This window comes from Neofelis nebulosa, chromosome 11 (genome assembly GCF_028018385.1).
Source record: "Neofelis nebulosa isolate mNeoNeb1 chromosome 11, mNeoNeb1.pri, whole genome shotgun sequence".
NCBI lineage: Eukaryota > Metazoa > Chordata > Mammalia > Carnivora > Felidae > Neofelis > Neofelis nebulosa.
Window position 1 is genome coordinate 70,851,404 of NC_080792.1, and position 25,804 is coordinate 70,877,207.

At 52.2% G+C, this 25,804-nt stretch overlaps 1 protein-coding gene across 4 annotated transcripts in view; it reads right to left on the bottom strand.

Moving 5' to 3' along the window:
• Nucleotides 1-25,804, bottom strand: part of TTC28 (tetratricopeptide repeat domain 28) — a 637,046-nt gene that overhangs the window by 27,694 nt on the left and 583,548 nt on the right. For all 4 annotated transcript variants that reach the window (XM_058693130.1, XM_058693129.1, XM_058693128.1 and 1 more), the window contains 2 exons: nucleotides 15,801-15,941; nucleotides 105-249 (listed from right to left, as the gene is read on the bottom strand). In XM_058693130.1, the coding sequence (XP_058549113.1) occupies nucleotides 105-249; nucleotides 15,801-15,941 (286 nt within the window). The remainder of the gene's footprint in view (nucleotides 1-104; nucleotides 250-15,800; nucleotides 15,942-25,804) is intronic.

Consider the following 25,804-nt stretch of genomic DNA (forward strand, 5'->3'; position numbering starts at 1 on the left):
TTGTCTCAGGAGCCCATGTTGTATCTGAGGGGCACACATGGGCGTTGAGCGGTAAATGATGCGTCCTGACGCCTAGAAGCCTCTCGGCCCCGGGAGGCACTTACCCCTTCCATGGGCGCTATGAGCAGGTCGTACAGAGCGCGGAGCGGGGGCCTGGCGAACGAGCTCTGCCTCCGGGGGAGAGAGGAGGTCCCGTCCTTGATCGGCGACATGGTGTTGCTGACCAAGCTCGTCATGCTCTGGCAGCTCCTGGGGAGAGAAGGGCCAGGGGATTAGGCAGGGCACACGTGGGGCGGGCGGGGATTCGCCACTTGCTCCACAGTGCTCCAGGTCCCGGAAAGGGCAGGCTGGAGGCTGCACAGCGGGGGCCGGCCGGGCCTCCCTCCCAGCTTCGCCTTCCTCACCTTCCTTTCAGGTGATTTTCACAGAGCAGTGAGCACTGACAGAAACCGCAGGGCAAACCAGATGCACACAACAGCTTACATTTCCATAGAGTTTTCCTGCATCCTCAAACGTCCCAAAGTGCTGTTCAAAGGATTTAATTACATCCTTGTGTGGAGCGACCGTGTGCAGGCAAACGAACGTGAGGACCATTGGAATCAGCGGCAGCCCCCAGGCTGATGGGGAGGACCGTGCCAACTAATCTCTGGGCCGGAGCTGCGGACAAGACAAGGGACGTGCTGGCCCCAACCCAGGGCTCAGGTCAGCCGCCGGGTACCCACCTGAGCCCCTTGAGGCACAAGGCCCTGCAGACCCCCTGGCCGGGCATTCCGTGCACAGCGGGTCTGCTCGAGTGGGTCTGTAGTGTGGCTGCAGGCTTCTGTTTGCTTTTTAGCTTGTGCTCCAATGTTGCCAGGCAGTTTTATTGGTACAGGTGGCATTCTTGATCCAAGGACCCCGAGTTTCACACTCCCAACACAGGACGAGAACATTCATTTCCTGGGGCACCTGGGTGGCTCAGTCGGTTAAATGTCCGACTCTTGATTTCGGCTCAGGTCATGATCTCATGGTTCTGTGAGCTGTCAGCACGGAGCCTGCATGGGATTCTCTCACCCCCTGTTGCTTTCTGCCCTTCCCCTGCTCTCTCCCTCTCTCTCTCTCAAAATAAATAAATAAACATTAAAAAAAGAAAGAAAGAAAGAAAGAAAAGAAAGTGTTTCCTGAGCACCAGTAATCTGCTAGGCACTGGTGTCGGCCCTGGGGACCTACAGGGGACACACAGCAAAGGTGAGCAGAAGAGACAGCAGGCAGGGAAACACGCCTATTTACAATGGAGGGACCGGGCTGCCCCCACTCTTCCCTCTGAACCTGCCCCATCACTCGGCCAGTGTGGCCTCAGCACAGCCTCTGGGGACACTCTCTGCACGACGGCTGGACAGTCAGTAGTCTCTCAACCTTGTTTCAGACACTCTGCTCATCTTTGGAGTCGCCGCTTTGTACTCAAGGACGCTTAAGGTGTTAGAACTGGTCTTTCCCCTTAAGAGTCCTTTACCAAAGCTCGGAGGTGTATCTCGTGTTAGAACTGGTCTTTCCCGAGATACACCTCCGAGCTTTGGTAAATACTCTGGGCTGCTGGCGGTGGTGGCAGCTGGGTCGTTTCCTGAGAAAAGACCAAAAGGCAGCTTTCCCTCCTGGGCCTGGCCGGGATCCACAACTATCGAAAGAAGATCCAATTTGCGTTTTCCAGGTAGAGTTTCTACCCCCTGGCATCCCCCCCCCCCCACCCCCGCTCAGTGTTCTTGGCAACGTCCCACTTGACCTAAATTCTAGGGCTGTGCCAAGCCGAGCTGTGAGCGCCCCCGGCACCCCCTACCCCCTGCCAGAGGAGGGAGGGCAGAGGACTCGGAGGCCTGAGAGCCTGCTCACGTCCGCCCCTCTGTCTCGCCTGCTCAGGAAACGTGTCATTACAAGCGACTGGGCAGAGGTGCATCTTTGCCATCAGAGCCAGTGAAGCAGAGATAACCCTGGAGTGACACTCGCAGGCTCTCTTAATTCCACAGGATACACCGCAAAGAGCAGTGCTCCCCCGAAGGAGAGCGCCAAATTGCTGTCCAGAGGAGCCACTCTGATGGAACGCAGTCTGTCACGGGCCTGTGTGCACACGCGTGTTATTGGTAGACGGAGATCACGGCCCTGCCGTCGGGTCAGCAGGACAGGGCGGCAACAGACCGCTGGGTGCCCTCTGTGCTCCCTAGACAGGCGTCCGCCCGGATGGTGGGCCTGTGACTCCACGGGAGGCCTCTGAGTCTGATCAGTCCAGCTGCAGGTGTCCAGGGAGAGTGCTAGGTCCCCAGACGAAGCTGTGGCCACAGGTCTTCACATCGACTGACAGGGCATCCCACAAATCCCAAGGCTCTGAACTAACAAGCTTCTTCTGGAGAAAGAGACCCCCATGAGCTGCCCTCTGGGGTAACAGGAGACCAGCACAATCCAAGCTGCATGGGGGAGCCCCAAGCATTCCACTTACTCCCCAAACGTAGAACCACGTGCTGATTGATTCCCCCGCTGCTGGCAGTGTGAGGTGCTGAAATATGGATTCTGGAAGTGGCCAAGGAAGTGCCTGGGAAGGAAGATGTCTGGAGGGAGTTAGGGAGATGGGGAGGTACGCGGGGAACAGACCTGCTAGGTGCGAATCCCAGCCTGGGGCTCTAGGCCTCGCTTTCTGCACCTGCACAACCGGGAAATGCTGCCCACGGGCACGGAGTGGCAGGATGGGAGAAAGGGCTGCAAAGCACGCAGCACTGAAAGTCACTGGGAGTCTCAGCTGACGGGACAGCGAGTGAGGACAAGGCCTGGGCAGGAGGGTGGGACGCAGGCTGGGATTCCAGATCGCAAGCACAGATGGCCGTGGCGTCTTCTTATTGAAACCCACAGAGTGCCAGAGGCATCTAAAGGGACCAAAAACGCTGACCTATTCTACACGTGCTGCTGCCCTCGATGGGACAGGCCTGCGGGGTCCCTGCACCGGGCTGCAAGGAAAGGGGACAGTTCCAGCAGGGGACTGGCGGCACCAAATCACAAGACGCTGACCAACTGCTGGTCAGGCAGAGCCAAGAGAGGGCTTTCTGGGAGAGGGCCGTTCGATGTGGGCACCATCATCTGGAGTCAGCTGCCTGTGGACAAGGTGGAGAAGGCCATTCCAAGCTGAGGGAACAACGTGGGGAAGGCACAGATGTCAGGGACAGAGACCGGGGTGCCTGGGGCAGTGAGTGTGGGGGGACAAGCATGCCAGGTGGGCCTGTGGCTCTGAGATTGTGCTGTGGGGAGGCCGTGAACCTCCTTAAGCATCAGGCTTGCCCGAACAGGAAGCTCCTCCACCCAGGCTAATTTCTTCCCTGGGGTGAACCGAGGAGGCCCGTCTGCAATCTACATCCTTCCCTCAGAACTTCCCCACTAGTGTCCGGGGCTGGGCTTGGCAGAGCCCCCGCGATCAGCCCGTGTACAGCCCACCTCGCCCCTGGCTGGCTTCAGTGGACAACCAGTCAGATGTCTCTGGCTGGGGCTGGTAGACACATGGACGATCAAGGTCCGGTTTACTCTGACGAGGTTTCCTGGGACACACTCTTGGGGCATCTGTTTCTAGGGAGTGCAGATTCTTCAAGAACTAGGACCTGGGCACCCCAGGTCACACAAACCCGCAGTGGATGCCCCATGTTTGAGCCTCAGCTGAGCCACCCTGCCTGGGGCACCTGACTATGTCCTGTTCTCTCCCAGGCTGTCGAGCCCACCCACACATCATCTGTACTTGCTGACTGCTGCCCCTGGATGCCACGGGAGTGCCGTCTCTCAGCCTCTTACCCTGGTCCCTCGCGAGGCCTGCTGGGTCACAGATGAGCCACCTCTGGAGCAACAGCTCCTGGGCACTGACCCCAGCCAGCCCAGCCTAGGCGGGCACACCTGCACCTGAACACATGGCTTCTTACACAGGTCAGGCAGGAAGCCCCAGAGATCAAGCCTCTGACCTGCGCTTCTATTCAGTGGAAGGCACCTATCCCTAGAGACACCATTTTCAAAGTAAAACCGAAAGCCGAGAAAATAGTTTGTGTTTAAAAAGAAATTGACCAACCTGAAGCCACAATTTGAGGTCAAAGTAAATCCTCTTGACCTTCTTTCCCTGAGAGAGAGGCATACTGTTGCTCATGCTTGAGCCAGCCACTGCGGGGGGCTCGCATGTCTTCTGCAGGCAGGACCGCCGGCTGCTTTCCTGCTCTGGCACCCCCCCGTCCCCCCCGCCACACCGGGCTGTGCCTGGACAGCAGCAGTGTGTGCTGGTCCCCGCCGGACAGCTGGCCCGGGGGAGGGAATCGGAAGGCGGCACACCAAGGCCAAAAGCGACTGAGCACCCCGTGGACCCCAGGGCCCTCCGGAGGTGCAGGCCCGGAAAGGGTCGCAGGCCAGGACCTTGGGGGCAGTGGTGGTGCCCCTGCCACCCTGTGTAGACTGCGACCAACGAGCCCCCCTTCATGTGCTGCTTCTGTTTTCACCACAACATGTACAGTGACCTCCCACAGCTATTTACCGGGGTACGTTTGCCCACACATCTGCATAAAGGCCTATTCGATAATTCAAAACAGCCAAGCAGGCGGCTCCTTAGCCCTGAGCCTGGGAATGCTTACCCACAGCAGCAGACCTCCCGGCGGCCTCCGTCCCCTACTGGCCATGGGACTCTGGCAAGCACGTCACTCTCCTACCTCCCTCTTTTCCTTGCTTGTAAAACGAAGGGGTTGGACTAATGTCCTTGTGGGTCTCTTCTAGTCTTAATAATAAATTAAAAATCAACTCAGTCTAAGAAAGTGCTGAGACAATGGTGGCTTTTCTGGCCCCTGTGCTGACCGACAGGGCCCAGAGCCCAGCAGCCCTCTCTGTGCTCGCCTGGTGTGGCACCCGTCCCGGGGAGAGGTTCAGAGTCACGGCCAAATGGCAGCGGGTGCCCAGGCTCTGAGCCCCTGATGGCAGTGGGTGGTGGGTGTGAAGGGGCATGTGGGACGGTACGCCCCCTGTCGTCCTCCTTGCAGGCACACCCGCCTCTTCCCTGGTGCGGCCACCATGGTAGAGGAGAGGCCGTGGAGTGGGCTGGGGGTCCTCTGGGGTGGGACCTTGGTTACTGAACTGCTTTGCCTTCTGTGGGGCCTTTCAGGCTGGCTGACTTCTCTGTGCCTCAGAAATCTGACTCTAAGACAGAGAAAAATGCTTTCCACTTATCAGAATGGGAGGGCTGACTGAGATGCAGATGATTCCCACGTGGCAGGAGTGTGAGCCATAGGAGGGGTGCATCCAGGCACCTGCCAGACTGGCCACGTCCACATGCCTCTCTCAGGGTCCTAGGAGGCATGGTTTTTCCTCCTTTACAGACGAGGAACCAAGGCTCCCAGAAGGTAAGAGACCTGTACAAGGGCACAGAGCAGGCCAGAGGCCAGGTGGGCCTCCCACCTGGTGGAGGAGGCGTTTTCACACTGAGTGATCTGCCAACCTGCACCTGCCTCTGGCCCCCCACCCCCGCCTTCCCCGCTGCTGGGTCTGTGCTGGGCGGCTGACAGTCGGGAGCCTCTCCTGGGGGCTGCTCTGCTTCTCGGGGCTTTTTGGGATCTGCAAGGAGGGGCCAGGCTGCCGGGATTCACGGCGGCACCACCGCGCAGCTCCAGCAGGTGGCACTGGCCCCCTTTCCTCAAGGCCTGTCCGTTTATTGCCAGGGACCCCGTGGGGCTAATTGACAGCCTAACTCTCGGCAGAGAGATTTTCTCACACCACACCGTCTTTATTAGCTCATTCCTCAGATGATTTTTATTAATTTACTTCTGGAGAAATATTCGTTTTCTCCACCGCATGGCTGTCTGCGTGGTGGTGGGAAAAGGAGAGGGAGCGAGCCCAGATCCAGGGAGAAGGGAGGGCGGCAGGCAAGGTGGAAGCTGCCGGGTCTCTGCACGCACAGGATGCAGGGCTGGAGATGGTGTGTGAAGCACTAGCGGGGAGGGCAGAGGCATTGGGGTGTAGTTTATGTCTCGGGAATGGTGACAAACACCAGGCGGCCTGGGCGGCACTCGCCGCTCATGAATCTCCCTTCGGGGATGAAGAGATCTATTCCCCATGCAGGGCGATTTATAACTGGGATGGGCCTGCAGAAGACCCCGCGAGCTCGGCCGCGCTCGGGCTCACACACACCGACGCAGCCCAGGCTGTGGCCGTGTCTGGGCTGGACGTGTGCCTGCCCGGTGTGAACAAGCCCAGCATGAGGGGAGGCATTGGGGGGAGGAAGTCCCCATCCAAACCACGGCGCCACGTGGGCACCAAGCCAGTCGCCCCTCCCATCAGGGCTCCATTTGAGGAGGGGAGCTAGGTCACTGTGCACACGGCTGAGCGGGCTAGGCACCCCCACCGCACCACACACATCGGTTTCTCGCACTTTCATATCCAAACATGCAGAGCAGAACAAGCAGGTGGAAACAAGGGAGCGGGGGCCCGACTCTCGCTCGAGAGAGATACTAAAATGGGTTCCTGCTCAAGCTTGACAACTCCAGGAACGGCCAGAGCCACCGGGCCTGGAGATTCCGTCCCACTGTCCCTGCGGCACGGAGACAGGAACCAGCGACCCAGAGCTGAGTGCAACCAGAAGCCTTCACTGCGTATGAACAGACGGGCTTTGGCTTTCCCCTACGTGCACTTGGACCCTGAGGCAGGCAGGCCTTCGAGGGCAGACCCTGGGGGACTGTGAACAGGACTCTCTCTGGGGGGGAGGCAAGAGGCCCCAGCAGAGCACAGGGGAGCCGCTAGGAAAGCTGCCATTTCATGAAAACGCAGAGGGGGGCAAACCAGGGCAAACAAGTGCCAGGAAAATCCACTGCTCAGTCTTTCAAGCAGCACGTGCTTCCTGGTCACCCAGGGTGACTGCGGACGGGCATCAGTGAAGGGAGGAAGCGTCAATCTCCTGAAGACCGAGCGAGATCTGAGATGGCCAGAGTGTGTGCGTGTGCATATGTGGCCTTACAGCCTGGCCACAGGCAGGAGGGCTGAGGCCACCATGGAGCACATTCTCCTTCCCCACCTCCTTCCTGGGCCCCATCTATGTTTCCCACCAGACACTCGGGGCCTTCCCACCTGTCTGTCTATCCGGATGTAGGGCTGTGGAGTAAGCTGAACCAGGAACACTCACCACAGGGCACACCCAGCCCTGGCATCTTCAGGACCGGCAGGAGGGAGAGGAGGGGAGGAGCAGGAAGGGAAGTAACTGATGGGGGGCATCCTCTGGGGTGGGTGCCCCTCCTCAGTGCGGTCGGGCAACAGGAAGCCTGCAGCCTGGGGGTGGCCTGTGTTCTCTGGGGAGCCCAAGGCCTAGAGCTGTGTTGATCTCAGGCCCCGAACTTCCGTCTGGAGTGCGCCCTCTCCCCCCACATGGCAGACCCTGCACGGAGCGCCAGTTTCCAGGGACCCTCCGTGAGCGGACCTGGCCTCCTGGTCAGGGCTGTGCAGGGAGCAGGGAGGAGGAGGAGGCTGCTCCCCGTAGCGGGGAGCCTGCTGCAAGTGTGGCCGCATTTTCTTTCTCAGCTGTAGTTCCTCCTCGGCTCGGTTAAGGGCTCCTTACCCTCTCGGGATGTCTTCATCGCACATTTTCACTTTCTAACGGCCACTTTGGGCAGCTCACTCTCTGTGCTCACAGCCGCAGGGTAAGTCAGGCGGCCTGTCCTGGGCCCCGGGGGAGTCCTGCCTCTGCTCCTCTCAGGCCTTGAGAGCCCCTCCACCTTGGTCAGTGGGGAATTCCTCACAGCCGAGCACTGCTCTTGGGAGAGGCCCCCACCAGACAGTGAGCGGAGCCATGTGGCTCCGTCCTCCCTGCCCTCAGCCCTGCCCAGGATGCTTCAAAATCCCCTCCAGGACTCTGAATGCTGAACTGAGTCTTCTGAGGGATGGGAGCCGGCCCGAGATTTGAATAAGTACCTGGGGTTTAAGGTACTAGTGGAAAAAATTAATTGGCAAATCCATTATATTCAAGTAGCCAGAGATGCCTCAATTCAATTTAAAAAGGACTCTGATACCATTCAGTGACTCCTGCTGAACATCCTCCCATGAAGGGTTGTCTCCTCTGGGAGATGAAGGCTGTCAAATGCATTTTAAGTACTTATTCAATAAGCTGTCGGCACTTTCTGCCTCCTCACCTCCTTAATTACCAAGTGGCTGGCTCACCAGGTCTGGCTCCCTCCTCAGGAGAAGAGCCACGAGGCTGGGTGGGCCCAGGCAGGGACCCCGGCTTCCCAGCAATGCTGGCTCCTCTTTAGCTCAAGGACCAGCCTGGGATTCCACGTGGCTTCTCTTCTCTTGCTCTTGGAATGTTGGGTTTGCGGGCAGGTTCACGGCCTAGGTGAATGGCTGTGGCACAAAGCTCTACCAAGAGGGCTTGGGCCCACCCTCCCATGGGAGACACGGCCTCTGCCCACTTGGGGTGCTTTGCTGTGGCCATCTGTCCTTTGCCATAACGTGCATGAGGCTCCATGGCCAAACCTGCAGATGGTCGCCTTGGGAAAACTTTATGCCCAGGCCAGGCTTGCACGGGCTTTACCCGCTGACTACAGACAGCGCTCGGGACAGATGGCCCAAGCCAGGCAGTCAGTGGGGGGCAGCTTTATCGTGTACTCTGGGATGGAGAGAAGAAAAGATGATCCCGTGTGTGCTGGCCTGTCCAGCTGATGCGTGTCCCGCAACACAGGAAAACTCTTCTCCAGAGGACCTTGCCCTCATACACAGTTTGTGAGTCAAACCTGTCTGCCTCCCCTGCACCTGACAAGCCTATGAAGTCTCACCTACTAGCTCATAAAGAACCTCCAGGGCCATATTAGTATAGTCCAAAGACAGAAAGTACTACCTCCGTAGGTAGTGAGCTCCCTGTCACTGGAGGAGTTCAAGCAAAGGCAGTGATCATGTGGTAGGGGTGTTAGATGGGTGGTGATCTGGGGACATGAGCATTGTCTCTGGAGACTGACGGATGTGGATCCTAATGCTGCCTCTGTTACTTACTAGCTGCATGACCTTGGGCAACTAATTTAGCTTCTCTGAGCCTCAGGGCCCTCATCTGTAAAAAGGGGTTGCAATTGTACCCCTCATGGCTGTTGTAGGGATTGACTAAGATAATACATGTAAAGCACTAAGCACAGCGTTGGGAAGTAATCAACAGGCATTCGTCACTATCATCATCATCACTATTGTTAGCAGTTAATGTCTGTCTCAATCCTGGCTGGCCTTCCTTCCTTCCTTCCTCCCTCCCTTCTCTCCTTCTTCTACCCATTCTTCCTTCCTCCCTCCCACCCTCCTTCCTTCCTTCCTCCCTCCCTTCCTTCCACAAATAAACAAGTACCTGCACCCACTGAACATAAGGCAGGTGGTGAGGTGCCCCGGGGGATAAAGAGAGAAATCAGATGTGATCCAGCCTTGGAGGAGCATGGGGCCTGGGTCGTGACAGGACACGGATATTCGTAACTAAAACACAAGGCAAAAGGCGGTGGCTCCTTTCTCGACAGATAGAGTGCCAGGGAATTTCAGAGAAGGAGAAAAGTATTCTAGTTAGGGCAACCCAAGATGGATTTGTGAATAGGGCTGCTGGAGACAGCACCTCAGGGGAAAGCCTTCCCTGGCCATGTCCCATGCCCAAGCTAAGGTCCTGAGGTGAGAAGGGGCAGGGCCAGGGTCCCTTCAGGTTAGGACAGAGGGTACTGGAGAATGGAGTGGGAGGTGGAAATGATGGCAAGGCCGGGCCATGAGGACTCAAAGACCAAACCCTGCCACTTCAGTGCCCTGGGACCCCAAGAGAGAAGGTGATTATTCAGAACATGAGCTCCAGCCAGAGCAGGACAGCGAAGACCAGCGGCCCACAGGCTGGGTGGGTGGTGAGGGCAGTAGCATGGGCAATGGGGGCTCAGACGGCCAGAGGGCCAAGCCCAGCTCTGTGCTGACAGGGTGGGAGACTTGGGCCACTAACTGCTGAGTAATGGCAACCTTGCAAGCATGCCCCTAGGACTGCATTAAATGGCCATCTCAGGGGGACAGGGAGCCCCCAGGAAGGGTCATGACAGTGGGAACAGACAGAGGGATGGAGACCATAAATGTTACAGGGTTGACCCGGCAGGTCTTGGCAGTGACTTGCATTTGGGAAGAGAGTTCCCCAGGGGGTGTGCGGGCAGGGGGGTGGCCTAGCGGTTACTGGGAACGTAGGAGGAGCCCCTAGGGAAGGCTCAGCCTCAGCACCGCACTGGGCATGGGCTTCAGGCGAAGTTGGAGCAGCACTTCCGTATGAAGCACCTGAGGACTCTGCTAACACCAGACCGTGAGTCGGTCAGTCTGGGTCAGGGTCGGGCCGGGGCCGGGCCAACACTGGCTGGGCTGGCCTCTCTGCTTTGGCACACGTTCCATATATAATTTTTATTCCCCTTCCTCTACCTTTAATTTCCCTCTCTCGTGCTGTTCTCCTCCATTTATTTCTCTATGATCTGGTGGCATTTGTATATTTTGGTAAAACTGTCTTAAGTAAGTCCTGGAATAAGAAAGTGAATAAACGAGTGACAAAACATTATTTATAAATTAAATTGTGCCTTATATATTGGTAAGCTTGATGGTTAGGGTCAACCTGCGGGGAATCCTTTTGCATTTTTGAATAAACTTGTCACTACCCGGTAGGCATCACTGTACAGTGACTTCTGGTAGAGCATTCCAGATGTCACAGTGGCACCTCACTTGTATTTGTGCCGCCTGCGGAGAAGCACAGGGGCGTGGGGGGCCCATGTGTTAACCTGGCAGATGCTTCGCAGCAGTGGAATTGGACAGGCAGGGGTCTCGAGGAGGGCTGGCTAGCTGTGCCTACCACTCAGTTGGATGCCAGGACAGGGGCTCCTGCTTGAGGCCTGGTGACGAGACCCACCTCTGCAACAGCTGTTGGCAGGAAGGCCTCTGGGCAGGGGGAGATACAGAGGGGCTGGCCCAGCTCAGAGTTGGGGAGAACGCTCAGCCCCCTTGTTGGTGCCAGCAAGAGAGCAGAATAGAGTCCTGGCCCAGAGTCACGGGGCCACCACCAAAGAGCAGAGGGCAGGGCTGGCGGGACACCAGCCAGAAGCTGCGAGTTTGGAACCTCGAGGCTCAAGGTCAGGGCTGTGGCTATAATAGACATTTCATTGGGTCTGCATCGTTTATTCAGTCTTTCTGGTATTTGGGGGCCAGAGAGAGGCTGTAAGGGAAGGAAGCATCAAGCTATCCAGTCAGGTTCTAGGGTGGAGACTCAATTCACCACCCCCCACCCCAACCACCATGCACACACACACAAAATGGGCCTTTGGTGCCATAGGAACCTCAGACCCAGGTGAGGAGAGAAAGAAACTGCTTACTACACAGCAGATCTGTCTATCACCACACCGATGGCATCCTCCTGACAACTCCCACTGTCATCGCCATTTTCCAGATGGAAAAATAAAAGGCTCAAGGTCACCCACCAATAAAAGCTCCCAAATCCAGGTCTGCCTAGCCCCAGAGCCCTAAGTCCCCTCCCCCACCCCTCACTCTGCTGCACCACAGAAAAATGCCCAGGCGTACGGAACACAGGCATAACCAGAACACCGTCTGTACGGGGCCTCCCAGTCTGCTGCAGACCTTTGTGGCATTGCTGCGGCCTGCTTCGGGGCGGTGCCGGAGGCAGGTGTGATATGGATGCTTATAAAGAACTGTAAGCACATGTCCATGCAGACCCATGCATGACACAGATGCAGAGAAACATGGGTTTGTGCACTCTCTGGTGTACTGACTGGGCTGACCTTGCAGAGTCAACTTTCTTCCTCTCCGGTCCCTGCTCTTCCCCAGGCCTCTAGGAATCTGGGGCAGAAGTGGTCCCCAGCCTCTTGTCCAGTGCACATCTCATCCCATCTCATCTCCCCCGCAGACCAGGCTTTTGCTCATGAAGTTGATGGGCAGGGCAGGCTCTGGAGCCCTCCTCCCTCCCCACTGCCAAGGTCTGACTCTCTGGGGTTGAGGGCGGGGGTGGGGGAGGAATCAAGCGCTGCTGATGCCCCTCCAGGTGACTCCCTGTCCCCAACATGGGGCAGTCAGATCTGGGGGGGGGGGGGGGGGCAGTCCCCCAGTGCTGCCCCAGGCTGCACAGCCCGTGACTCTCATTGCTGAGGTCCTCTGCCCAGCAGGCAGCCCCTCAGTGGCCGAGTCCACGTGACATACCCATCGGAAAAGGCCTGTGCCAGAGCCACACTAGATATGGCCGTGCAGACCACACCATGGCCTGCCCACTCTTGCCCGGGCCTTCCTTTAGGCTCTCCTCTTCCTGCCCCGACAGTCACAGGGGGCTGGTTTCTATGGGATGGTGACACCTCTCCTCTTCTTTACAGGAACCCAGCCTTTGTGAGGGACTCTCTAGGGGCACTCTGACCAGGCCCAGGACCCTCGCTTGCCAATTCCCCTACCTGTCTTCTTTTAGAGGCAGTGGGTGTGTGGCTAGGGTGCTGGCTAGAGGTTGCAGAGACCTGAGGGAGGGCCCTGGCGCCTTGTGGCACCTATCTCTAGAATGAGGACACTTAACACTTCTTTGTCCACTGTTTAGGCTCCAGCCACTCATCTCTGGACAACAGGGAAGCCCCTTGGCACACCGTGTCACACACAGCCATACATGTGGAAAAGTAAAGACATATGGTGCACACTATACCAATGGTAGCAACAGAAAGGAGGACATTACTCTCTGGGAGACCTGTCCTCATTGATCCTGGATGGGTGCACCTTCAATGCCAAGGCACTGCCCTTGGACCTTGAATCCATAATGCAGTCGAAAGCTGTCCAATTCTTCCTCCGCTTTCCTGTAGCAATTGTGATCCGACTGCTCCCAGGTTCGGCCCCACATATGTGTGTGTGTGTATGTGCACACACACGTGTATACACGCGCATGCACACACACTCCTCATACACACATACCCCCCGCCACACGCACACGGGCACTGGCCTTCCAGTCTTCAGCATAAGTTCCAGAACACTCTGCAGGATAAGGGGCAGCCTCTCTGAGGCCTGCAGCTCCGTCGTGTGGGCCTGCACCAGGGTCAGGGTGCTAAACAAGAGAAGTCCTCCTTTTTTCTCATTAGTGGTCCCTGCCCTGCGCTCAAGCAGTGTTTTCTACCAAAGTGCACAGGCAACAAGAAAAACAGTGGGTATGGAGACCTCAAACTCAAAGACAGAACAAAGAGCCTCTGATTGCAGGTCTCACGTGACTTGCACCAGCCGTGGCAGCCTCGTTGCCAAACCAGGCCAGCAAGCCATCCCGGAACAAAAAGGCCAAAGAGCCCACGAATCACCGAGCCCGAGAGCCCCGGCGAGGGGAGCTGGTGCTGCCCCAGTGCACAAGGCCCCACACACATGGCTGCCTCCACTTCATCTCTGCGGGCTCCTGGGGTGGGGGGGGGCGGGGAGAGTGGGGAAGGGAGCACTCTGCAAGCCCTTAGTCAGGATCAGGCGTCTGCAGAAAAGCTACTTCTTAGCCGTTTCTGTTCAGAGACAAACCAGCTCACCTCCTCAATGACACTGCTGGACATGAAAGGGGCAGAGAGGAAGGCCTGGGACCCCAGGGCAGGGCACACGGCAGCCGTTGAGGTGCAAGGAATGTGTGGGGGGTGCGGGCTGGCAGAGCAGCTGGGAGGAGTGACCTGAAATCCAGCTTTGGCACTGCTCCTGCGCAGGTCTCCAGCCCCTGGCCCACGTGTGCCCCTCAGCTGTGAAATGCAAGGCTGGACTGGATGCACGCAAGGGCCTGCGCTGCTCCAGCTGACAAGGACACCTTGGCCTCTGTGGTCCCTCCCTTAGCTCTGCTGCCCTTCGATGGAAGCCAGAGCCTCCTTCCCGGGTGCATCGGGGGGCGGGGGGGCGGCAGAGGGGACCTGGCATGGCAAACTGTCCTAGGCCTCATGGGCTTGCTGCGTGGAAGCTGAACAAACACAGGCTGTCTCCCTCATGCAATCTGCCCTCAGAAACCTCTAGAAGGTGAGAATCGGAAGTATCTGTGGATGCTGCTGAGGGAACTAAGCATAGAGCAGTGGGCAGTGAGGTCCAGGCTCCCCACCCAGCCCGAGGCTGAGATTGCATTGTTTAAATGAACCCACAAATTAATCCATAGTATTGATTGTGCTCATAGGACCCATGTTAGAACAGATCTGAAGGACAAAAACCATTTTCCCAAACGATCAGCTCCATGATCCACAATTCACACCACTTCACACCCAGGGATGATGAACTAGGATCTCAGGTATACCTGGTCTGACCCCTTTCTTAACATACGCCTAAAGCCCCGGACGAGGGGCTCCCGACCGCTGGCAGGCCTGTGATCAGGCCGGCCACAGATGCCTGATGGCCTGCCTTTGGCATTCTCTCACATGAAAGACATGAGGTGCCATCAGAAGAGGAAGAGGAAGAGGAGGTGAGGCCACAGCCCTAGGTGGCCCCCACCTGCTGCACGCAAATCTCATCCCTTCCCAAGTTTATCTCCCCACCTTATCTTAGGAATTCAAGCTTAGCACTGTCCTTCCCACTTTACTCAAAACAGTACAGCCAGAAGGTGTATGGCACCTCCTATGCATTAGGAAGTCTGTCAGTATGTTATTTATACGTTAGCTCCTTTAGTACCCATGTTAAGGGAACCCTGCAAGGTAGAAAGCCTGTCCCCGTTCCGGTGATGAGGAAACGGCCTGACAGTGTTCACACAGCTGGCGAGCGGCAAAAGCAGAACCTTCACGCCCTTCACGCCGTGGTCCCCAACCACGATGGCCACGCCTGGCAGTCAAGAGTCACCTGCTTCCCAGGCAGAGACCCTGGCAGAAGGTGACATGAGCCCAGGCCCGGTCCCCTGGCTCCTCCCACCTGGCCATGTCCCTACATGAAACTAAAAGGACGGGGCAATGAACCAGCTTAAAGTTGTAGTCTCCTTCAACCAAGCTGCCAATTCCTACATCCCTGGCCCTTGGCTTCCATCCCGTTCAGCAAGCCCCTGGGAAAGTAAACACACATTTGTCACCCCGACAGCACAATAACGGGAGGAAACCAGGGCCTGCAGCAGGAGCGGACAGGGCACACCACAGCCCACAGAGCAGGGCCTCCAGGCAGGGTACAGTCACTTCCCTCCTGCGTTCCACGCTCGACCTGCTGCCCTTTAAAGTCAAGGCTGTGGCAGGGACCCAAGTGTCTGGGATGTCTTTCTGGAAAAGTTTATCTGACTGTGGCTGGGCAACCAAATGAAAACAGGACAGTTGCCCCTCACCGCCCAACTGCCTGCCCCCGTTTATCTGGATATAGCTCGGTTATTACCCATGATGAAAAGATGGGGGTGTGCGGGTTGGCAGTTTCAAGCCCTATTTGGTCAAGTACTGGAGAGACTGGGTGTCAGGGTGGATGGGTGGGCTGGGGTCTGGACAAGTTCTCCCCCAGGAAGGCTGGCATCCCTGCTCTCCGTGGCTCCCCTCGATCTCTGGCATCTGGCCCACAGGTTACCGACAAAAGTGGCCCAGAAGTAGGTGGCTCTGCTCTGTGTGGCTTCTGCCTGCTGTTCGGGCGGCCGGGTGGTTCTCTGCTATGTGAAGAGGGGCCTCCCATCCCACACAAACGCAGATTCTCACATCTAGCCTGTCACTGTTTCCTCGCTCGACCCAGAGGTGCTGCTGTGGCCCCGAGGCCCTGATGAGCGCGGGGCTGTGGAAACTCACTGGAAACTCATGACACGGGCCAGAAGCCCAACCGGCCAGAAGGAGCGTCAGTGTGATCCTGCAGCTGGGCTGGAGGACAGAGCCCGCACGCACCTGTTAAAGAGGTTATTGCGGCGAACCATCCGCAGAAAGCCAGTGGGGTCGGTAACCGAGTTGAGCTTGTTGTTCATCTCTTCAAACTGCTGGTCCGTGAGGTCTCCGGCTTCGCTCTCTGTCTCACTGCTGGCACAGGGCCTGCAAGGGAAATCGCGGGGTCAGCCAATCGGAGAAAGACGCGCTCAGCTGTGGAAGTCTGCTCGAGGGCCCGTGCCACTTCCCTGCCCCGCGCAGGCCTGGTACTCAGGGCCTCCCTGAGGCGGCATTGCCCAGTGCCCCCTCGGTGTCCCTGTGGCCCTCTTCCCTCCTCCATCTAGGGCTTCTCGAGATGCACTGTGGTTGGTCGTTGCTGGCTGTCGCCCCAACTTGGCTGTGAGCTCTATCGACAGTAGATGCTGTGCCTGAACCAGTGTCGTGCTCCCGGCATCCAACAGACACCCGAAAGCGCTCAACAGCCGGAGCAGAGCCCGGGTGGGTGTGGCGGTGTGCAAACTCCCCAACCCACGTTCCGGTCTAGCCCATTCCAGAAATGGTAACTGAGAGCCTCACGTGCGCCAGGCACCATGCCGGGCCTACGGGACACGTGGCCTGAAAAGGCAATTTCCCCGCAAGGAGACGGATACACGCACAAGTGGCTATAATGCCAGGCAGAGCGGGCACTGTTTGAAATGGAGGCTTGAGAAGCGTTGCTGATTGGGGCCCATTTTGCAAGCTCACCATGAGGAGACTACAATTTTCAAATTAATAAATTCATATTTCCCCTATGACAGACTGCAATAGAACATCTACAATGGGTTTTAAATAAACAGAAATACCCAGGAGTGCCTCGATTCATCAGCACGATTAAAATGACAAAAGGCTTATGAACTGTAAATGCTGAGTACTTGTGGCCCAACGTGACCCAGAAAGTGGGCGAAGGAGCGAGTGCATTTGAGGCAGCGCTGCCCATCTGGGGCCCGTCCCCCTCACACCTCACAGGTGTCGCCACACCTCACAGGGCCTTGAGGCTGATACAGCAGCCCTGCCTGCCCGCCTTAGCATAAGAGTCACACTCAGACTTTGTGCTGCCCAGACAATGACTCTGTTTGAGGTCTCCTGCTGACTAAGAACCAGGGTGGAAGAGAGGAGGGCGTCAGGGCCCTGGAGGAAGAAGACAGCCGCCAGGCACAAACCTCTCAATGCTGCAGAAGTGGGGCCTAGAGAGGGATGGGCATCCCGGCACCCAGAGGGAACAGGCTCTGCACATCAACATGTGGGTTTAAGGTGAACTTGACCTGCTTAAAACAGGCTGGTGAACCTGTGACATCAGAATGTCATGACAGGAAGGGCAATGAGCCCCTCACTGGGTCGTTATGGAGCCACACAGTGTGAGAAGCTGCCCGAAGAGCCTGAGTGCTCTGTGTGAATGTTAAGCCTGGTGTGATGGGCCAACTTGACTGGGTCCCTCCGGGATGACTCTGGGTGTATCTGTGGGGGTGTTTCTGGATGAGGTTGACATCTGAATCTGAAGACTGAGGAAAGCAAACTGCCCTGGCCACCGTGTGGGAGCCCCGTCCAATCCGCTGAGGGCCTGAACAGAACACAGAGGCTGAGTAAGAGAGAATTCCATCTCTCCCTGACTGTCTTCAAGCTGGGCCATTAGTCTTCTCCTGCCTTCAGACCTGGACTCAGACTGGAACTTACTCCATTGGCTCTCCTGAGTCCCTAACTTGCTGATGGCAGATCTTGGGACTTCTCGGCCTTCCTTACCATGTGAGCCAATTTCTTGAGTGTGTGTGTGTGTGTGTGTGTGTGTGTGTGTGTTGCCCTATTCGTTCTCTTTCTCTGGAGAACCCACACTAACAGCCGGTAATTAGGCACCAGAGCCCCGATTCAGCCATGTTCCTTACAGAAGGTCGTGCAAAGGCCTGGTCCCTGGGAAAGGTTCCCAAGGACTGAAACCCTAAAGGTGTCAAAAGTGGAGCAGTCTTCAAAGACAGCACAGAGGTATGCTTTGCGGGCCAGCTACTTGGCTTCGCCCCAGAACCATGCCAACAGCTGGTACAGCCATTAGCCCGCTTTCCTTCCGGGTGCACACTATCTGGACAGCACTTCAAAGCCAGCACAGGGCCTGGCATGCAATGAGTATGCAACAAGAAACTGGTGAATGAATGAATGGCGTAAGCCAGAGAGCACTTTTTAATATGCAAAGTAGTTTCCATTTTATTGTCTGTGACATGGCTCTTGTTGTCTCCAACTTACTTCTGAGATGACTGAGTTCAGAGAAGCCAAGGAACTTGGCCAAAGAGCCCCGAGTGGTAGAGCCAGGTGTGAACCCAGGTCTTAGGTGTCGCCTTCCTCACTCATCCTCTCCCCTCTAAGGCTCCAGGCCTGTCCCTCCCAGCTGGCATTTGGCTAGGTGGGGGCAGGGGTGAATATGGGAAGCAAGAGAAAGCAGGAACCATCTGAGCACCTAAACAAATCACCCTGGCTTCCACCCTGCTGGAGAGCAGAGAGTGAGGTTTCATTCCTCTCTCCGCCCACGGGCAGCAGCTGAACAGGCGAGCAGCTGAAGGTTTGAAATGCTCCCTTGGGGGCCGAGGGCCCTTCGCACAGACCCTGGTAAATATCACTCAACAAGCTCCTCTGTCCAGGGACACATTCATCATCTGAATGCGACTGCCTGCTTGGAGCTGAGAAATCTGCTTGTCATTCGGTGCTTTGCAAAAGGGAGAAGAATTGGCCGGAACCAGTATCAGCCTCCATTATCTTGCAGTTCCACTCTTGCTGTCAGCCGCAGACAGAGCCCTCAGAATCTCATGCTTAATGGGGCTGTTTCCTATTTTCTGACCCTTCAGAGTATTAACACCGAAGGGAAAAACAAACAGGCGATGTCACAGACAAAGGACTCTTCCATTTACAAAACAAGCCTCGTCTCTACAGCAGGGATCCCAAGAGTGCCTTCATGTCACGGTCACCGCCGCCACCCCCCATCTCTCTGAGAGACCTTCTAGAGATGGCACGTCACCTAGTCTGATTCCATTCACTCTGACTCCACAGATTACTGGGCAGGACCCATGTGCAAGGACTGCAGAGGCTAAACAGAGGAGGGTCACACCACACCTGTCTTCAAGGCACTTACAAGCTCATATGACTAGTGGCTACCGGCTAAGGTGGACTATGAAGGAGCACATGGAGGGTACCAGCCTACGACCAAGACAGGGAGGGCATAAAAGAATCTGCTGCAGCTGAGAGGCATCTTGAAGAATACAGCTTTGGTAGGTAAAGACTTGTGGGGAGTGCTTCCTGGCACAGAAAGTGGGATGAGCAAAGGTGTGGAGACAAGGTAGTGTGGGGGCTCTTTGGGGCCAAGGAGATAGTCCAGCTGAGTTGGAGCAGAGGGTAGGAGTGGGAGAGGAGGAGGAATAAATGGTGGAGGGCTTGGAACTTGGAAGGCAGTTGAGAACTGTCAGCCCAGGCCTCTGAACACGGGGTGATGGGCTCAGGGCTGCTTTTTTGGGAGACAGTCAACAGGCCCAGAGAGGAGAATGTGGGATAGTTGGGTGGCTATTACCAGCACCCACTCAGAAGCAGCCCTGAAGGCCCAGGGTTAAGCTCACTGAAGCCTGATCAGCCCCGGGAACCCACCAGAAGCCCCATTCTTGGGAGCTACTGTGCTAATACATTAAGGTGCCTGGGCTTCAACAAGCCAGGTGAGGCGAGTTTTCCATAGAGCTCTGGGCTCTGAAATCTTGATAGGAGCTCCTTCCTCTGCTCTAAGCCTCTGTTCCCTGTAGAAACAGACTGTCTGGGCTGGCTCCCCCCACTTTTGTTTCTCTATATTGTCACCAACATGGTTCTGGCTTGTCCTGTGGCTGGGCCAGCCCCGTTAGTCCAGACATATGAACTAGGGTGGCAAGGCTAAACTGACAGGAGAAATGTTACCAGAAAGAGAACTTATTTGCCTGGGCAACTCACGGAAGGGACAAGTAGCAGTTACAATATGGCAATGGGCAACTGGTGGCAAATGGAGAAACTGAAAGTTGAAGTTGGTCTTAGGGGGAAGAGGAGTGGGTTCAGTTTGGACATGCTGAACATGCAGACGAGAAGGGTAGTTGGTGACGCCAAGTAGACAGATGTTGACTCAGTTATTTAGACACTTCCTTCCAGAATGCCTGTAGGCTATGGAAATCCAGGTCTGGTGCTCAGGGGAGAGGTCAAGATCAACTCTCTGATGTCTCATTCATTTGTTCACTCAACAAATGTTACTAAGTATTTTTTATAAATATCCTGCTATACTGGGTTCTGGCTCCAGGTAAAACAGAGTAAGCACATTCCACCCCATCCTTCCTGCTGGATACAACTCTAAACCATGGATAGACTGCATGAAACAGCTATCTGAGGAATGTGAAAAGTAAATAATATCAGGCAGATTGGGGAAGAAGACCAGAAACTAAAGTGCCACCAAATCAATAGGGAGCTTCACATTGTTATGTCTCTGGAATCCCTCAGACAGGTCTCCATGCAGCCCCAAACACAGAAGTGGGCATCAGTGGGAACAGACAAAGCTCTGGGAGGAGCCCTATATTTCTTACTCAGAGAGAACAGAAAAAAGCCACCCCTTTTTCTTATTCTCTCATCTCATGTTCTAGGCCACAAACGTTCCTGAGTTAGTAGTGGCAGTGAGAGCAGCAGCGGGGGCGGGAAGGAGTCCAACTCTAAGGGAAAGGAAAACTTTGGGTGTAACCAGAGGAAATGTGGCCCCATAAGGGCAGGGTAACCCCTCTGCTTTTTCTCTTCCTTTCCCCCACTGACCCTCGGTCCATGATGTGAAAGGCCCTGCAGGAAAGGTGTAGCGAAGGGGTGGGGTGACAGTGTAAATAAAGCTCCAGCTTTTTGATGAGTGGGCTAAAAAGAAGAGCCCTGGGGAATTGAAAACCACTGGTGACAACACAGGGAGGAATTGAGGAAAGGGAACACATATAGTTGTTTATGAATTCCTGGATTCACCCCAAGTTGCACATGTATAGATCTGACCCTAAAGATTATGAGAACCTAAACACAAGATGGGCCGCTGCCCAGTTCCTGAACAGGCCACTGAACAGTGCACCTGTGGGGCAGACTTGAGGAGTATGGTAAAAACTTTGAAAATGGAATTTACAATGAAAGCTGGTCAGAGCTTATGACCTGAATCCCAACTGCCTACCTAAACAAAAACACCAATATCCTCCATAGGAGTCAAACAAGACCCAGAGTTTAACAAAATTCAATAACATAATTCAAAATGTCCGGGATATAATCCCAAATTACTCAGCATCTGGATAACTAGGAAAATCTCAACTTGCAGGGGAAAAAGCAATCACCAGATGCCTTTTGGAATTGTGCTAAGATAACACAAATGTTGGAACTGTTTGCCAAAGACCTTAAAGCAACTATTTAAAAGTGCTACACATAAGGGCAAGACTCTTGCAAAGACGGCAAGAAAGAAGATCTCAACAAAGCACATGAGCTATTAGGAAGGAGCAAATGAAGGGCACCTGGCTGGCTCAGTTGGTAGAACACACGACTCTTGATCTCAGGGCTGTGAGTTCAGGCCCCATGTTGGGCATGGCACCTACTTAAAAATAATAATAATAATTTTTTTTTTAAAAAAGAAGGAGCAAATGAAAAATTTGGAACTAAAAACAAATAGCTGAAATGAAACCTCACAGTAGGGGCTCAATAGCAGAATGGAGATAAGAGAAGAAAATCGATGGACCTAAAGATAGAAAAGCAATAGAGATGATCCAATCTGATCAATAGAAAAAAAAGAGTTGTGTTTGTTTTGTTTTGTTTTCTGTAAAATGGACAAACCCAAGGGACCTGTGGTTCTATACCAAAAGACCTAACGTTTATGTATTCAGAGCCCACGAATGAGAGGAGAAAGTGTAGAGCAGAAAAACATGGAGGGAATAATGAATGAAAATTCCCCAAATTTGGTGTCAGACATAAATCTACAGATCAAGAAGCTGAGTGAACCACAAACAGAATAAACCGAGGGAAATGCATGACCAGATGCATCATATTAAATGGCAGACAACTAAAGACAAAGAAAAAAAATCTTGAAAGCAACCAGAGATAAAATATGCATTATGCATAGGGAAAATAATAATTCAAACAACTGAGGATTTCTCATCAGAGACCGTGGACACTCAGAAGGAAATGGAAATTTATTTTTTAAATGTTGAAAAAAAAAAAAGAATGACCAACCTAGAATTCCATGTCCAGTGAAAATATCCTTCATAAACGATAGTGAAATAAAAACATTCTCAGATGAAGGAAAACTGGCACCTGGAGGTTACAGACATACTCTCTTGTTCATGCCTATGCAATCTATCCCCTCCCTGAGGGTGGGAAGGACCTATGACTTTCCTCTAACCAACAGAATATGGCACAGTGATAGGTGTCACTTCTGTGATTATGTCATGTAAGACTCTAACTTCTACTGCCTCTTGGTTTGTACACGGCTGAGGTAAGCAGCCATGTTGGGAAGGACTACATGGCAAGTAATCCAGCACAGTGTTTGGCAACAGCCAGGAAGGAGCTGAGACTCTCAGTCCAACAGGCTAAAAAGAAATAAATGCTGCCAATAATCAGGTAAGCTTGGAAATGGATTCTTCTCCAGTCAAGCATTTAGACAAAACCTCAACTGTAACTGATACTTTGATTACAGCCTCAAGACAGACTCTGAAACAGAGGACCAAACTAAGCCATGCCAGGGTCCTGACCCATAGAAATGGTGGGATAATAAATTTTTATTGTTTAAGCCACTAAATTTTTGGGAATTTGTTATTCAGCAATATATAACTAATACAAAAAGTAAGAGAATTCATTAATAGCTGACCTACACTAAAATAATTGTTAAAGAAACTTATTCAGACAGAAGGGAAATGATACCAGAAGGAAACAAGGAACATCAGGGAAGAAGGGAGAGTAACAAATATTAAATGTCTGAGTAAATATAATAGACTATTCTTCTCCTAACACTGTTCGATGGAATCTTAATGTATGTAGATGCAGTATACAGGACAAATGCAAGATGAGGGTGGAGGGAAAGGTCACTCCATGGTGGTAAGATTTCTACATTTCACTTGAATTAATAAAATATCAATAGTATAGAGCTTGCAGACTGTGAAAAGTATGTATATTATAATCTCTGGAGCAACCATTAAAGAGCTATAAAAAGAGATCTAGTCAAAGATATAAGAGATACATTACAATAGGTTTTTTAAAAAAGTTCAAGTAACCCAAAAGGAGGAATGAAAACAGAGTAATGTAAATTGAAAAACAAAACAAATATTAATATGACATACATAAATCAACAGGTATCAATAATTATATTAAATATAAATGGTCTAAACATGACATCAACAGAATGGAATTAAAAAATATGACCCAATTAAATGCTTCTACAAGAAATTCACTTTGGACAAAATGATATAGGTAAGTTAAAAGTAAAAAGATATAAAAAGATATACCATGCAAACACTATTCAATACAAAGCTGGGGTGCCTGGGTGGCTCTGTCAGTTAAGCATCCAACTTCAGCTCAGATCATAATCTCACAGTTTGTGGGTTTGAGCCCCAAGTTGGGCTCTGTGCTGACAGCTCAGAGCCTGGAGCCTGCTTCAGATTTGTGTCTCCCTCTCTCTCTGCCCCTCCCCTGCTCACACTCCTTCTCTGTCTCTCAAAAATTACTAAATGTTAAAAAAATTAAAAAACAACAAAGCTGGAATGGTTATGTATATGAAGATCAAATTAGACTTCAGAGCAAAGAAAATTACCAGGAATAGAGAGGAGTATTACACAATGACAAAAGATCCAACTCACCAAGAACATAAAATTATTTTAAGTGTGTATTTACCTATCAACAGAGTTTCAAAATACATGATGCAAAAACTGACAGAACTGAAAGAAGTGGCTGAATTGGCAGAGGCTTTCCACATACTTTTCTCACTAGCTGACAGAATTGGTAAACAGAAAATCAACAAAATTATAGAAGAATTGAACAACATCATCAACTGACTGAATAAAACTGACATTTAGAGAACACTACACCCAATAACAGCAGAATATAAATTCTTGTCAAATGCATACAGAACATTCCCCAAGATAGGCCATACCCTGGGTGGTAAAACAAACCTTAACAAATTTAAAATAATTGAAAATTTGCAAAACATGGCTTCTGCCCACCATGCAATTAGATTTGAAAGTGAGAAAAGAAAGATAACAGGGAAATCTCCAAACACTTGGAAACTAAGCAACACTTCTAAATAACTGTCAAAGAAGACTTAAGGGAAATTAAAAAATATTTTTAGCTGAACAAAACTGAAAATACAACATAAAATCTGTGGGCTATATATAAAGCCTTAGAGTTACCTTTATAGCATTAAGTGTTTATATTAGAAAAAAAGATCTGGGGGTGCTTGGTTAGCTCAGTTGGTATAACATGTGACTCTTGATCTCAGGGTCATGAACTCAAGCCCCACATTGGACATGGAGCCTACTTAAAATTAAAAATGTAAAACAAAAAAAGAAAAAAGATCTGATATTAATAATCTAAACTTGAGCTTTCTAGAAACTAGGGGGAAAAAAAGCAAAACAAAGCAAACAAGAGGGAAAAAATAACAGAGCAGAAATCAATGAAACTGAAAGAGGAAAACAAACCTTAAAAATTTTTTTGTTAATGTTTTATTTATTTTTGAGAAAGAGACAGAAACAGAGTGCGAGTGGGAGAGGAGCAAAGAGAGAGGGAGACACAGAATCCAACACAGGGCTCAAACTCACAAACTGCAAGATCATGACCTGACCTGAAGTCGGACACTCAACTGACTGAGCCACCCAGGTGCCCCTAAAACAAATCTTTAAAAAAAAAAAATCAATGAAACAAAAAGTTGGTTCTCTTTAAAAGAAATCAATAAAATTGATAAGCCTCTGTCCAGATAGACCAAGTATATGAGAGGGAATGCAAAAATTATCAATGTCAGAGATGAAAGAGGAAACCTAACTAGTGAGCTCAAGGAAATTAAAAGGATAATAAGAGAATACTACAAACAACTCTACACATATGAATTCAACAACTTAGATGAAATGGACTAATTACTCAAAAACTGCAAACCACTAAAACTCATCCAAAATAAAACAGATAACCTGAATAGTCTTACAACTACCAAAGAATTATATTCATTGTTGAAAACTATCCAAAATGACATCCAGGTCCAGATGGTTTCAATGGTAAATTCTATCAAACATTTAAAGAAGAAATAATACTAACTCTACACAATCACTTCTGGCAACTAGAGGAAAGAACATTTTCCAGCTCATTTTATGCAGCCTGTATTACCCTGATACCAAAAGTGGACAAAGATAACATGAGGAAAAAAAAACTCTACAAACCAATATTCCATAGATCAAGTGAAAACAGACATAAAAACAATCAACAAAGCATCATCAAATAGAATTTGGCAACATATACAAAGAATTATACACTACAGTCAGAGGGGAGTAGGGCTAATCCTGGAACGTAAGGCTTATTCAATATTTGAAAAATCATTCAATATAACCCACCATATTAACAGACTAAAGAAAAAGATACATGTTTATATCAATTGATACAGAAAAGCATATGACAAAATCTGACACCAACTTACGATAAAAATTTGCAAATGAGCAATATAAAAGAACATGTCATCAACCTGATAAAGAGCAACTACAACAAGCCTGCAGCTAATATCACACTTACCTTGGGGACAAGGTAAGTATGTCAGTTCACACCATTCATATTCAACACAGAGCTGGAAGTCCTTATCAGTGCAAAAAGGCAAGAGAAACGAAAGTCCTATGGATTGGAAAGGAAGAAAAGAAAGTATCTATTCAAAGAAGACATGATTGTCTATGTAGAAAATGCTAAGGAATATACAAAAAGACTACTAAAGCCATTGAGTTTCATGAAGTTGGAGGATATAAAAGCAATGTACAAGGGGT